We start from the raw sequence: 15,495 nt of genomic DNA, 5'->3' as shown, positions 1-15,495 counted from the left end.
CATTTGGCTGCAAAACCACTCGGTTCAGAGGGCCCCGGGTCATAACCGTTTATCCACATTGCCATTTGACAGCAAAATCGATGGTTAGAGGACACGTACCACGTCCTTACTAGAAGGAGATTGTTTGAGAATGAATCCTAGTGACATTTTCGACCAGACATTAGCTCTTTGTGAGCTAAAGTAATTTTCAGATTTGTCCACTTCGGCAAACTGTTGCAGAGGATGAATGTATTTTGCTATAAAATTAATTCATAATTAATTGATTAATAATCATAATTAAAATCAATTAAACATAATTAACTTTAGTTAATTATGATTAATTAAATATTAATTATAATTAATATAATTAATTGTAATTAAATTTAATTAATTAATATTAATTCATAATTTAAACTAATTAATTATAATTTAAAATAAATAATAATAATAATAAATAAAATCCCTCCCCCCCTTTTCTCTCTAGTTCGGCCAAGACAGGCCGAAGAAATGCACAAGGGGGAGGAAGTTACCTTCATACAGTGAGCTCTCGTTCTCACTCCGATCAAAATGTTGTGACTTCAAACTCGACAGAAAAGGGGCGTCGCCAAAGGAGGCTTCGGGTCGTGGGTTTTGGCCGGAGATAGGAGGAAGGAGACGGGATGGGAAGGCTTTATCGAGGGCTGTCGTTGGACCGGCTTCGGTTCGGAGAAGAGAAGGGCGACGATCTTCAGATAAGGAGCTCTCTCTCTCTCTCTCTCTCTCTCTCTCTCTCTCTTTCTCACTGCTTTCTCTCTGGATCGGAGAAGCAAAGAGATGCAGGTTGTTGGAGTCGGACGAGGCTTAGGGAAGAGGGAGGTTCGGTGAGAGGAGGACTGGAGTAACGACGGGCTGTGGGGGAGATCCGAAGACGGGAGCTTGAGGACTTTGTTCGTGAGAGAGGAAGTAACACCCGAAGGCTTCATTTGAGTCGGGTATTTAACGACGCGAGCGGAGCTACGGATCGCAGAATTTGAGCAGGATTTCTGCATGATTTTCGGGATACGACACATATGGCATCGAACGGCAGGGGAGTTCGGCAGGTTTTGCGGATCCGTCGAGCAAGGTATGATTTTTTAGCTTCCTTTTTTTGTTTCCTTTGGTTATAGCATGCAGGTCAACAGCTGCGCTGATCAACAAATAAACTTAAGTTTGAGCCCGATCATTCTATATGAATAGATATGAGTCAAACAATGTTCGAACCATCAAACAAATATACGATCGTTGCGTTGATCGAGATTTTATTTTATATGTTCATATTAGGCCTTCAATGCCTATTTCAAAAAAAAAATCACTAATAAAAGCATAAAGCCGACAATGATCCCAATTTTTTTTTGTCAAGTAGGTAGAGTCGACAAGGTTCGACCAACAAAATAAAATTTGCCCATAAGTATCCTGATGATGGATGTGTTGACAGAAAATTTCAATCGAATGGGATCCCAAACATGCAGAATGCCTACAAATTCTTATAAAATACATTCAAGTGTGTTTAATGTATTCATGAATGATGTAAATATTTAAAATTCAAATAAAACATCTAAATACTTAAAGCAGAATACCTATCCACCATCTACAATAATTTGTCAAGGTGGACAAAATTGAAAATTACTTCAGCTCACAAAGAATAAATGTCTGGTCGAGGATATCATTAGGATTCATCCTCAACCCATCTTTTGTCAGTAAGAATGTGGCACGTGTCCTCTAACCAGTGATTTTGTTGTCAAATGGTACCACAGGTAAACGGTTATGACCGAGACCCTCTAACCTGGTAGTTTTGTCACCAAATGAAACCATTAAATTACGATCATGGCTAGAGCTCGTATGTTCCCCAATAACTTCAAATCCTTGAGTAATAAATCATATGATCGCTAGGGCACAAAGCGCTTTGTTAGCTAAGGTGGATTCAAATTTATTCCCTTAGACAAATATTCACCACAGGTTTATAAGGTACCTTTGGACGAAACAACCTATGGTTGTCAACAATTATCCTTCTATCAGGTTGGGTCGACTACCTCCTCTGACTAAGTAGTCAGGGATCATGATGACCCGAGATGACAGAAACATGGAATTTTTATCAGGTCTATCACCATTCCCCTCCACAATCCGCTTTCAGTACGGGGTGGTGAATTTCTAATTTTAAATATTAAATTTTATATACCAAATCATGCTGCTACTATACACCGGATACTACGTATCTGTTTGACGACGAGCCTTAATCGAAAGTTCTCTCTCGCTATCGGGAGGGGTAATTAACTATAGGAGCTTGTGCCTATGGAAAACTTTAACTCAGATAATAAAGTTCTCGCAAAATGAGAGAGAAATCTCTGGGTAATATCTTATTCAAAACCCAATATGCGTTCCAAATTTACTTTGGAAGCTACTCGTTAAAATTCTCCTCGACAACTTGAAAAAAAAAGGGATGCGGAGGGGCCGGGGCGTAAATTTTCAGAGCCCACAAATAGCTCCTATATTCGTCAATTTTTTTTTACCTTTCTTTTTTACATTTTGTTTCATTGCAAGATGCCTTGTCTATTCTTCTTCTAGTATTTATCCTCATTAATTTGCTAGTTTTTTTCTTTGAACATCCAAAATTCTTTTTTGGCAAATCTAATGTCTTTTAGAAAAAAAATATCTGAGTTAATTTATGGTGCGTATCTTAATTTACTGAGGAAGTTAAATCTAGAAAGAAGACACGCTAGGCTATCATATTTATAAAAGAAGTTCTGTGGCCTTTACATCTAAATGGCTATCATCTACCTTGAGACAATTTCAGTGGCAAAATACTTCACTTTTGTTGAAATTCCCAGCCAAGTAGGATTACACAGGCTTTTGTCAGTCTAGCCAAAGTCTGAAATCCTACAATCTTAGGGCCTTTAGATCATGGCAACTACTCTGAATATTCTGCGTTTGTTTATATATTAATCAAGAGAACTTTTGTTTCTGGAGCAAAACTTCATGAGAAATTTACTGGATCTTAGTCTGGATAAACACTACTCTAGATCTACCTCTGACCCTGAGATGGTTGAGTTGTCGAAATCTATAAACCATTGAAACCAGAAAATCTTATCCAAATAATTAGACTGCAAAATGCTTTTATATAGCTAATTAACACTGATTTTAAATTCAGTATTTTTTTTTAAAATTTTTTCTGAAAATTTGTGATATTACTTGATAAGATCCGTACCTTCATAAAAAAAAAATTTGTAAGCATTCTCTATTCATAAAACAGGCTGGATTTAAACGCACATCTCTTGAACTCCCTACCCTCGAAAGCAGAATTCACATGGGCCTACAGATTCTATCAAAGCTTCTAGCCATAGTCCTGTAAGGAACCCCACCATTTTAGGTGGATTCATTTACAAACTTTTCAAGTAGGACCCCATCACCACCTTTCTGTATTAATAGCCAGTATGAATTGTTAGGTTGGGCATCATTAAGCAGATTCTTCTAGTTCAAGATATCCTAATCAGAAGGTTGGATTTCAAATTTATTAAATTTATATTGAGATTAGTCATTAGTGTAGTGCGAATGGCTCATACTATTCTTATCTTAAATCAAAGCAAATTCAAAGATTTTGCATCTTGATACCGATTTCTTTTCTGTAAAATCATGCAAGGGAAATATCTTCCTAATTGCAGACAAGTATAATTTTGTTTTTGAATGGGGTATCCACCCGCTGCCACCTCCGAAAGGGTGCTTGGCGGCATGACTAATCCTCGGCTGACCTAGAAGAGACATCCACCCCAAAAACCTCCTGGCCCGCACTTGATTGGGTCCCACTTAAGAGGCGCTGCCGCTCAAGGGGAATCGAGCACGGGTTGGGAGTTTCTAACTGTACTCGCCCACCAACCAAGCTAAGTAATTGTGGGTAAGTACAAATATTTTGCAAAATTGCCAATGATGATCACTTGATTTTGGTTCTGGACTCATCCAATCCATGTGCTAGTGTCATAAAAAGTTCAAGCTTGTGAAGTCCTTTGGCCTCTGCCCTCTGTATCTCTGATAAATGACATCATCATGTTCTCATTATTATATATTATATTATATATATATATATATATAATATATTATATTTATATTATTTGGCATCTAACATTGCCTGTCTTATACTGCAAAAGGAGAAAACTCTAGGTTTGCTGAAGTCATGGTGTGAAGCATCAACTGATCCTGTGATGATTTACTTGATTACTTCCAAAAAAAATAATTGTGCTACCTGCTATTCTAGCATGTCTAGGGGTGTCAAAAAAGGAGAAGTTATTACGTGTAATTATTGGACTGTCTGGAGGCTAATCAGAAAACACCATGTTACTCGATGCACAACATTACACAGTAACAATACACAATAAATTTGTGACATGACGCGTCCTGATTGGTCTCCAGACGGCATCCAGTGACTGCACATAATAATTTCGTCAAAAAGGGGTTGGTTGTCTGTAAGCAGCCAGCTCTTATTCAGCTCGATAATTATTTATTTTTGGCTTATTAAGTAAACAAGCTGAATTTGAACAAGAATTTTCAGCTCATTTCTTGGACGAGTTGAACAAAAACAAGAACCATCTCTATTATGTTCTACTTGGTGAGGTTCATGCTTCATACTTCATACTTGTAAAAATTATTGTATATATTCTAAAATATGAACAGTACAAGTTATAAATCCTCATCTCTGTTCTGATAATGTAGCATTTCAAGCAATCTATGCTCATTTTGCTGGGAAATTATTCCGTGGGGAGTCCGGACGATAAAGAACCGTCCGATGTAAGTGTACACAGTACTTGTGCACACTGTGTATAAAAAAAATCAAACTATGTAAAAAATTATACTCTGTATATACTCACATCCGGACGGTTCTTTACCATCCGGTCTCCGCACGGAATAATTTCCCCATTTTGCCTTATAAAATGCATCATTATAAATAGTTTTGATCTGAAAGTTGGATGTTAATGACATGATATGCAGGCAGTCTTTGTAGGGCACAATCATGGGCTGGATTGGTGCTGTCCATATGAGAAGCTCTGGCTCTGCTTTGCTCGTCACAGTGGCTATGGTGGCTATGGGACATGGCCACGTGGTTCAAGAATCCTTGAGATGACTGAAGATCCCTTCTCTCTGAATTCTTGGATTAGTATGGAAGATGGTAGCAAGCACAGCTACGTTAAACTCTCTTCCTGAGTTGCTCTTCTCATCTTATCTTTGAGCACATGAGAGGTTAACAGTGCCTCAGGGGCTCATTTGATTCTATGTATATATTTTGAACTTGAAACAATCAAATGAGCCACAGGGATTAATTATTTATTTGGATGAGAATCATTTGATTTAAAGAGTCTGAAACTGCCTATTGTTTTTTTTTTTTTAATTATCTTAGGGTATTTCTAATCGAACGTCATTCGTTTATTTGCAGCTCCGGTGAGCGCCCACCTGAATGACAAATGTAAATGTGTTTTTGTGTTTTATCTTGACTGTGAATAGTGCAACGCCATTGGCGTCACACTATTCAGTGATCTATTTTTTTTTTTTTTAAAAGAGATGAGTAAAAATATACATAGAATATATTTTTTTTAATGTTAGAATTGATGTTCGATTGGAGACGAATTATTATTTGATATGGTATTTTGAAGTAAAGAAATATATTTTTCCGTTGGAGATGCCCTTAGGCTTCGTTTGTGACTGTTTTTTTACTATTTATTTTTTGAGGCTGCAATCACAATTTATATAAAGCCACTATTTTTCATTGCATTCAAAAAATTTTTATAGTAGGAAGTTATTTTATATGACAATTTTAAAAAGTTAATTTTTTTCACAATAATTTTATAAAGTAGTAAAAAATTTTTATCAAATCAAGTCATAGGCTTTGTTTGTAACAGCTTTCTTGTTCTTTCTTAAAGTAATTTTTTAGTATAAAAATTAAAAATTTTATACTAAAAAATTATTTTAAAAAGCATCTTAGAATGTCACTTTCTTTAGGGATGTTGCAGGAGATGCCATATTTTCTTTTAAAAAAATGAAAAAAAAAAGCTGTATAAATTTGAAATGGGCTTTTTTTATTAATATAATTTTTGAAAAGTAAGAAAACCTGAAAATGAAGAATTGTTGAGGGCTCATTTGATTATTTGCAGTTAGAAAATGTATTTTGAAAAATTAAAATTTATAAAATTTTCTCATTTGATTGACAACAATTTAAAATCCACTATTGAAACATAATAATATAATATTATTCATCTTAGTATCATGATTGAGAATTTTGGCTACATTAATAAAACTCATCAATTTGAGATTTGCATAAAATTCACTCAAATTTTTCAAAGAATTACAAAAGGGTAAAAATATAACAATTTAAACAATTATTTGCAAATTAAAGCCATAAAAAAATGTCCCCAAACTCTCCCATCACCAAAGCTTATCGACTAAAAAGCATCATGAAAATTTACAAATATACCTTAAAATTTTACAAGTTTTTCAAAATGGGCTGCCTTCTCCTTTACCGTGGGGGCACATGCTTCTGTCGGCACAATGCTTCTCCTTTCAACGCATCTTCTATATCAATGGTCAGACTTTATGGCACAGCTTTTGAATCATTTGATGGAGATTTTTCTATGTTCCATACTTAGATTATTTCATTCACTGATACATCACTTTCATCAACGTTCACTTTTAATCTGATCCGCCCGTGATTTTTTTTTTTTTTTAATAAGAGTAACTTTGAATGGTCCAATTGAGTTTGTCCAAAATAGCATGAAAATTATTCATTTTTTGGTATTTTGTCCAATTAAGACAAATTCGTAAATACATCGTGTACGTAACACTCGAATCCAAAACTTCTTGGTTGATAGCTACAGCTAGCTCCCAACAAACCGATCAAGATGAGCTGCTTAAGTTCTAGAAAAAATTAACGGTATAAATTTTTATATTACATATATAGCTAAAGGGTTGTTCGTAATATGTTTGATTTTATCTGTACGAATAATTCACAAGATTTAATCAGATTTAGGTTTCATTTGGGACACTTTTCTTATTATTTTTATAGCAACTTTTTTTTGACCTCTAACTGTCAGAAACCGATAATTAACTATAGGGGCTTGCGCTTATAAGAAATCAGAACTCAGATAAAAAATTCCTCACAAAATGAGGGCGAAATCTCTGGGTAGTGTCTTATCTAAAACCCAATATGCATTCTCAAAATTCCCCTGGAACCAAATCTCGTTAAAACTCTCTGCCTCCATCGTCACATACACTCAAAAGAAAAAATAGACAGATGGCGCGGAGAGGCCGGGATCACACTAAAAATGGAATTTTCGGAGCCCACACTTTTTAGTATAAAAATTTCTTTAAAATAATAAAAAAAAGTGATCCGAAGTTGTTCCAAACAAGAGAAATTATTTTGTGCGGAGGCCTGACGCAGCTCTATGTCCGGAGTCGAATCGAGTGCAGTCATGTCAGCAGTACCAAGCAGTAACAAGCCATGGTACCGAGCAAAGCAGTGATGTGGCACATTCTGGTTGGTCTTGAGACGACATTCGACGCCCGCACAAAATAATTAGTCCCCAAACAAAGCCTTAATAGTTATATGACAAAGTTTTACTAACTCCTGCTTGAGTTAAATCTTGTCTATGAAAGAGATTGGTTGGTCGTATAAACTCTAATTCTTAGGTGCGAACAAAATCCTAATCTCTTTCTTCCCTTGATCTCTTTTGATCTCTCTGATTGCAGAAAAAGAGTTCTGTAGATCGATTCATCCAACTTGAAAATCAAGCTGTAACTTTGTGTTCTCAACATATTACAAACAACTGCTCACAGTTCAGAGGTAACGGATATATTTCTACTCGCCAGATTCACGGGTATTTTTTCTGCTTACCAGATTCACTAAAAAGAACAAAAACAATTTAAAAAGAATCTTGAATGGTATTTCTATTGGTTGCATCCTGCTTCTTTGCAGTATGACAGATCAAACCCAGTTGTCAGAATTCCTGATAAGTTCCATTTGGTACAACTTTGTCCACATTGGTTTACTTAAAAAATTTTTTTTTTTATAATAATGATTTCCTTTTTGGTAGTCATCATAAAGAAAGAAGTATTTCCTCTCTCTAGAAAGCTACTTTCCTAACCTTTTGAGGCTTTGAGCGTTCTCCATTGGATAAAAAGATATGAGTTAACACAGAGAGAGGGATGAAGACATGACTCCTTTTTCTCTTGATGAAAGCCTTTGGTTAGTAATCACTGTTTCTGAAGAATCTCTGAAGAGAATATGAGGATTTTAATGTTATTTTAGTTCTGTTTTATAGTTTTATGAGTATGATTTCAAGCTTTCACTTTTGTTCGGATTTGGTTAATAGATTTTGTTTTTTGTTCATGTATGAAAATCAAAACTAAATTTCACAGTTCCTTGTGAGAACAGACTCCCATGGCAAAGAGAAAGAATTGGCTTGATAGACTAAAGAATTTTTTTACCTCAGAGACTCAATCGAAACAAGAGAAGGTAACTGCAATATTCAAATTCTAAGCAAAATTCAGAGGAAATGAAATTATGAAACAAACCACTTGTTCTTATCTTGCAGAAGGATAGGAGGAGAAGATGGCTTTTTGGAAGATTGAAATCGAAATTCTCTCCTGCTTTGCCGCCGCCATCGCTGCTGAGATTGAAATCATTAAGAGAGGCTGAGCAAGAGCAAACCATGCATGCAGTTGCAGTTGCTATTGCCACTGCGGCGGCGGCCGAGGCTGCTGTTGCTGCTGCTCAGGCTGCTGCTCAAGTCGTTCGCCTTACTGGGAATTCCTTGTCTTATCAGAGAACACAGGAAATTGCAGCAACAAAGATACAAACAGCTTTTCGGGGTTATCTTGTAAGATCTAAGTTCATTTTTTTTTTCTTAATTTTATTAACATAAAAGTTTTCTAAGGTTTATTATCTTGAAAAAAGAACAAATTGCTTTCTGGAGAATATTTTTAGAAGACCACATAAGACTTTTTCTTCATTTCATAATCAACTTTGTTATTGATTGTCTTAAGAAGAGGAGAAATTATTAGAAGAGTGCAGCTCAAGATGGCTTTCTGAGCAGTCCTTAATTTAATATGTTCAATTATGTATTATTCTGTGCAAATGCTACAATACATATTCAATCCATAAAAATACAGAGTAATACAGATCAGCTCGCATGTGAATCCTGAGCTGAACTGACAAAATAATTTCTCCAAGTAGACTGATTTCAGTATTGATTTCCTAAACGTTACAGTACATAATTTTAAACAAACAGTATGAATTTAATTGATGTACAAATTATTATCAAGTTCACTGCATGTTAGCAGTATACAAATGTGTTTTTTTTTTATTATTTAGTCTTCATTTGAGACGACTTTTTCATTGCATCTTAAAGTAGCTTTTTAGTTCAAAAATTTTAATTTTTAAACTAGAAAATTGCTTCAACAAGCAGGAAGAAAGCCATCCCAAACGAAGCCTTGTCTTCGTTTGGGAAGGCTTTCTCACTGCTTCTTAAAACAACTTTTTAGTTCAAAATTTTTAATTTTTAAACTAGAAAGCTGCTTCAAGAAGCGGAAAAAAAGTCATCCCAAACGAAGCCTTAATTTACCTTTCTGAACATACCATTGAATTTTCAAATATGATTCAGAATAGTCTAACTGTTTGATTATTTTAAATCAGATTTGACAAGTCAATCTGATGAGTCAAGTGATTGAATTGGACACATTAGATAGTTTGGGATTAAAACGACCCCCATAAATAGTCCATAAATTGGTTCATAATATAAACACTCAACTATGAGATTAGTACTATACTCAATCTTATGGGCATTTCTTGGCATGTTGTGTCACAATTTAGGCAAGGAGAGCATTGAGAGCTCTGAAAGGTCTGGTTAAGCTTCAAGCACTAATTCGCGGACAAGCTGTGAGGCGCCAAACAAATATTACTCTAAAAGGTCTGAAGTCCCTTATGAAGATACAATCACAAGCTTGTGCAAATCGAATGAAAACAGCTGCCCATAATCAGTCAAATGAAGATAAAGATGTTTTTCATCTGAAAGCGTTGAAAGATAGACTAACCGTTCATACACAGGCTCAAGTAAGTAGAGAGATCAAAATCTTGTTCTCATCATCTTTTGTTCATTTGTTTATTTTTTTGGGTAGAAACATACAATCTTATATTGCTAGGCTATATCTATTGTTTGACATACATAGAGCATGAGGCTCTCAGCCTGCTAAAGGTTTGATAAAAGAGGTAGAAAGGATTACTCAGCATTTTATAGAGTTGTTTACATGATTCTAATTTGTGACTTTGAGGTCACAATGATGGAAATCTAGTTAGTATGAGTAAATGATAGAAATGGCCTTTAGAATTTTTAGATGTGTTCATTTTAGCCCTAAATTTCCTAAGGTGTTTAATTTAGTCTTGTAACTATTGAAATTTGAACTAATATAGTCTTACCATCACCTTTGTCATTTCTTTAGATTGAAATTAATGGGGGGAAGTTTTCTATACATACTTTGAACTTTTTAGGTCAATTTCATTAGTATGAGCTGGTATTAGATAATGATATTGACCCTAACAAGTTCAAAATGTAAACAGATTTAATCGTAGGTTGAGCTTTGTTGGGTAGATGAGGAGTAAACACCACAATGACGAAACAAACAAGAAAGTAAAAGCAGCGTAAAAGTAAAAGGCACTAGAATTTAATGTGGAAAAACCCAAACTAGGGGAAAAACCACGGAGCCACACCAAGAAATCCACTATGAAAATTGGGAGAAATAAGTATAGATCTCTCTTCTCTCTCAGTCTCTCCTTGCTTCTCTTCTCACATGCACCGTTTTCAATGTCTACACACACAAAATGCAAGAGAAAGCCAAGTAAAATAACCCCAAGGGATGCAACCCCTTAGAAAAATGAGAAAGAAAACTGTCAAGTCCATCTCGCAGTGCTACGGCACTGAAGCCTACGCCTTGCACCGCTGAAGCGCCATATATATATCATTGTGGTGCTCTGCTCTCTATTGTTTTGCACTGGGGTGCTCGGGAATATAGCGCCGAGGCGCTCGAGTATGCTGCGCCGAGTCTTTGTACGAAAAAAAAATATAATTCAGGTGCTCTTCTCCCCGCACCCCCCAGTGAACACGACAAACTTTAAAGTCTGAGACAATAGAATAATCAGATTGATCAACACATTCAAATTCCACACATAACAAACTTGTATAGAGAGGAGAATCTTCTTATGTTTGTAAAAGAGAAAATAGGGTTGTTATTCTCTACAATCATATCATAGTACTAAAATGTAGCTATCACTTAGATAAACCTATACGTTGGTCTTCTTCTCTAATTTCTAATTTTTTCACTCTTGATGATTAAATTAGGCTCATCTATTTCCCAACTAAGAATGCTCATCCCTACTATAGATTCTTTCCCTGTTACATGAAACTAAAATTCTATGAAATAATGGTATATTTTATGGGCATATAATAATTTCTACTCTATTATGTCTACTTCAGCATTCTAATATTTGAAAGAATCACATAAAATCTATATATCCTCCATTTTTTCTTTGTGATTTTGTTTCTTTTGAGTACTTGACATTGTTTTCAGCAGTCAGTTCTGGCCTACCCAGAACTGCTCCAAATTCCTAGTCCTCAACAGCGCAATACAATTAGTTACGCATTGCTTTCTCTCAGTTAACCTATTAATAACAATTTGAAGTCATTTCAAGATTAAACAAAATATTTCAATCTATTTCTTCAGCATAGTGACAGAATGTGGAATGGCAGCATCTTGTCAAAGGACGAAATCATTTCTCTTCTAAGAAAACGTCAAGAAGCTGCCTTCAAGCGAGAGAGAGCCATGGACTATGCATCTACATATCAAGTAAGCAACTTTTCATCAAATTTGCATAAAATTTGCATAATTTAATTTGTTCATCACTGATGCATTCCTAACTCTTCATCAGGAGAGGAGACATTTTGCAAATCCAACAACACCTATATCGGATCATGAGTTAAACACCAACACTCGTCATGCAAACTGGAGCTGGCTTGACTCCCAACCTCAAGATAAGGACATCCATGAGGTTTCACCATTACAATGCCGAGACCGAATTGCCCGAAATCAACAGCTTCTTGCTTCAGAATCACCATCTGAGCATAAAGGAAAAGCTGAAGATTTTGAGATCGTGTATCAGGCAAGGAGATCTTTTAACCGATCCGAGCGAGCCCAATCAAAGGATGATGATTTTTTCTCAAGCTCACCTTATTTTCCAAGCTACATGGCATCCACAGCTTCAACAAAGGCTAAGTTCAGATCAGCAAGCACACCGAAACAGCGACAAGGAACATTGAATTCATCTGATCATTGCAGTCTCAACAAAGACAAACTTCTTTCACCCTTGCCATTTGTAAAGACTCCTTTGAATCATCAAAGATCACCAAGGTTGAGAGGCAATTCAGGCCCTGCAAAACACTTTAGTATTGACTCTGAAAGGTCCTTGGTAAGCTGGGAGAAAAGTAGTCCTTTTAGGTGAAGTTTGATGTTGTTGATTGCAACATATAAGTATTTTGCTTGTTGCTGTATTGTTATATCAACATTTCTTCAGTCTCCATTTGCTTTGTGAGTTCAATAGCTTATGCTTTTGTGTTCAGGCCTGTATTGTTTCTTCCAGAAAGCCAGATCTTTGAAATCTTTTTAGGAGATTAAAGACATCCAAGTCCAACTATAGAATCATCATTAGATTTATCCCAACTATTCGGATGTAGGCTCCATAAATTTTCATCTTCATTCTGTCCTGTATTTTTTTTTCAAAATATTTTGAACTTATGTCCATCATATCTTAATTCTATCCGTTTTTTCTTCCTAATTCTATGATATTAGTTTTATATACTCATCTAATTAATGCATTTTGAATAATGACAAATGATAACCTTTTTATTGTTTTGAACTACCCATTACAAAACTTTTTTTTTTAAATTGTATATTGTGCTTATAAATATATTATTTGGATGTGCATTTCTGATTTGGAAATAATGGCAAAATGATGCTTAAATTTTAGCTTTATACTTCTTTAAATTTGTATATCAATAAAAAAAAAAAAAAAATTGTATATCAATACATTTTTTTCCTCATACAGTACGAGAAAATTGTTAAATTTGCAAAATTCCAATAAAGAAAAATAATAATGTGGGCTCTGAAAATTTTCACCCTAGCCTCCCCTACTTTCAAGAGAGTTTTAACGAATTAAGTTTCAAGGTAAATTTTCAAAAGGCAGATTGGGTTTGAAATAAGACAATACCTAGAGATTTCGCCCTCATTTTGAGAGGACTTCAAATTTGAGTTTAGGTTTCCTATAGGCGCAATCCCCTATAGTTAATTACCCCTCCCGATAGTGAGAGAGAACTTTCGATTAAGACTAGTCATCAAAATAGATACATAGAGAATATGTGGTATCTGATGTATACTAGCAGCACAGGTTTAGTTGTTGAAAATTTAATATTTAAAATTAGAAATGCACCATCTTTCACTTAAAGCGAATGGTGGGGGTGGGAGGAGTGATGATGAGCCCTATCAAGATCTCATGATTCCGTCATCTCGGGCCATCATGTTCCATCATCCTGGGCCATCATGTTCTCTAGTCTACTTAGTCAGAGGAGGTAGTTGACCCAACCTTACAGAAGGATCCTTGTTAGTAGTCATGAGTTGTTTCGTCCAAGAGTACCTTGTAGATATGAGATAAGTATTTGTCTAAGATGATACATTTAAATCTACCTTAGCTAATAAAGGGTTTTGTGCCCTATCGATTATATCCTATTGATTCACATCTCAATGATTTAAAGCCATTGGGGAGCATACGGGCTATGACCGTAATCGTAATATAGTGGAATGTTGGACTAAAAAACTAGGTCAGAGGGTCGCGGTCGCATTCATTAACCACGTGGAAGCAATCTGGCCAAACCACGGGTTCTTTGCGGAGCCATTAGGCCAACCTGCTGATTAGAGGACCAGTGTCACGTCCTTACTAGTATGAGATTATTTGAGAATAAATGCTAGTTATATTCTCAACCATACATTAATTTTTTGTGAGCTGAGTCATTTTCAAATTTATCCACCTCAACAAATTATTGCGAATTGTGGATGAATTTTGCTTTAAGCGTTTGATAATTAATTTCAATTTTAAATATTTTGAATTTTGGTTTTTTTTTGGAATTTTGAGTTTTCATGGGCATTTGGGAAGTCTTCATAAATATTTGGAGTTAACCCATCCGGTTGAGATCTATATTCAACATGGCCATCATCGAGATATTTATGGAAAATTGCATTTTATTGATTGAATTTTGTCAACTCTGTTTGTTTGCCGACAGAGGATCAGGTTCATTGTAGGTTTTATGCCTTTATTTAGTGAATTTTGCTATTTATTAGCCTTAAAGGCATAATATGGAAGTATTAAAAGAAATATCTATTTGATTGATAGTTTAAATCATGTCAACTCCTATCTACTCTCTTCTAAAAGGATTGGGATCGAATTTGAAATTATTATTTAGCCAGCCCAGCATCCTCAGACGCACGTGTCTACCCATAACACGCTTGCCATAGCCCATATGGGTATTTAGGGGGCATTTTTTTATTTATCTATTGAATATTATCGACTCTATCTAATTGCTAACATAGGGTTAGGTTCATTACTAGCTTTATGTCGTCTATCAATGAATTTTTCTTATAATAGGCCTTAAAGACCTAATATGAATATATAAAATAAATATCTCGGTTGATGCCACAACCATATATTTATTTGTTCGATACTTTAAAATGTGATGACTCTTATCTATTCACATAGGAGGCTTGGACCCGAACCTAGGTTCATTATTTTTTTGACCTGTATAGCATCCTTAGACGTCACGTATATAAGTATAACACACTTGTTGAGGCCCATGTAGATATTTAGTGGGCATTTTAAGATATTTGACGCTGATCAGCCATGTGAATGACTAACATTTGGTTGTGCACAACCCTACATTTAGAAGATAGTAGACGCCTTCTATCTGCTTGTATGAATGTTGCGGATTTAGTGGTGTGGCGCTATGTCATGAATTTTTTGTTGTTTCCTGTAGATTAGAGATGTGCAGAGTTTCACTTGAGAATTTGTACATGCCTTATGTTCACTTGTATGTATATTGCAGATCAGGTAGCATGGTGTTGTACTTCACTTATTACGCGTTGTCAGTGCAGTTTAGCTCACTTCATCTTCTGCGCATTGTCTTTACTAATATGTTGTGTATTAGGATTAGCAGACATCTTTTGTCTGCTTGTATACATGTTATGGATCCGGTGGCATGACGTTTTTTTCAGTGAGATTTGTAAACATCTTATATCAGCTTGCATGGATGTTGCAGATCCGATGACATGATGTTGCAATATGGTTTTTTCCCGTTAGTTCTTATAGGTAGACTATCATGCACTAACAAGTTTCTTGCTATGGCTTGTGAACGCTTGCATTTGTTGTGTATT

General features: G+C 35.3%; 2 protein-coding genes across 12 annotated transcripts in view; both read left to right on the top strand.

Moving 5' to 3' along the window:
• LOC110102922 (probable inactive purple acid phosphatase 16) overlaps positions 1-5,348 on the top strand; it is a 16,144-nt gene extending 10,796 nt beyond the window's left edge. For all 6 annotated transcript variants that reach the window (XM_028700647.1, XM_028700645.1, XM_020831442.2 and 3 more), the window contains exon 6: positions 4,972-5,348. In XM_028700647.1, the coding sequence (XP_028556480.1) occupies positions 4,972-5,184 (213 nt within the window). In that variant the 3' untranslated portion in view covers positions 5,185-5,348. The remainder of the gene's footprint in view (positions 1-4,971) is intronic.
• Positions 5,349-7,655: 2,307 nt separating this feature from the next.
• LOC110102918 (protein IQ-DOMAIN 14) lies at positions 7,656-12,732 on the top strand. Of its 6 annotated transcripts, none has more exons than XM_020831434.2 (8): positions 7,656-7,847; positions 7,946-7,993; positions 8,064-8,299; positions 8,405-8,485; positions 8,565-8,849; positions 9,842-10,081; positions 11,746-11,868; positions 11,951-12,732. In XM_020831434.2, the coding sequence occupies exons 4-8, from the start codon at positions 8,411-8,413 to the stop codon at positions 12,518-12,520; spliced, it is 1,293 nt and encodes a 430-aa protein (XP_020687093.1). In that variant the 5' UTR covers positions 7,656-7,847; positions 7,946-7,993; positions 8,064-8,299; positions 8,405-8,410; the 3' UTR covers positions 12,521-12,732. The 6 variants fall into 6 exon arrangements, with proteins under 6 accessions (XP_020687093.1, XP_028556476.1, XP_020687092.1 ...); XM_028700643.1 differs by having other exon boundaries at positions 7,657-7,813; positions 8,064-8,215; XM_020831433.2 differs by having other exon boundaries at positions 7,657-7,847; positions 8,064-8,215.
• Positions 12,733-15,495: the final 2,763 nt, after the last annotated feature.

The sequence above is a fragment of the Dendrobium catenatum genome, unplaced genomic scaffold (genome assembly GCF_001605985.2).
Source record: "Dendrobium catenatum unplaced genomic scaffold, ASM160598v2 fragScaff_scaffold_1567, whole genome shotgun sequence".
Classification (NCBI taxonomy): Eukaryota; Viridiplantae; Streptophyta; class Magnoliopsida; order Asparagales; family Orchidaceae; genus Dendrobium; species Dendrobium catenatum.
Note: the sequence above shows the minus strand (reverse complement) of the source record. Positions and strands in the feature narration are given on the sequence as shown.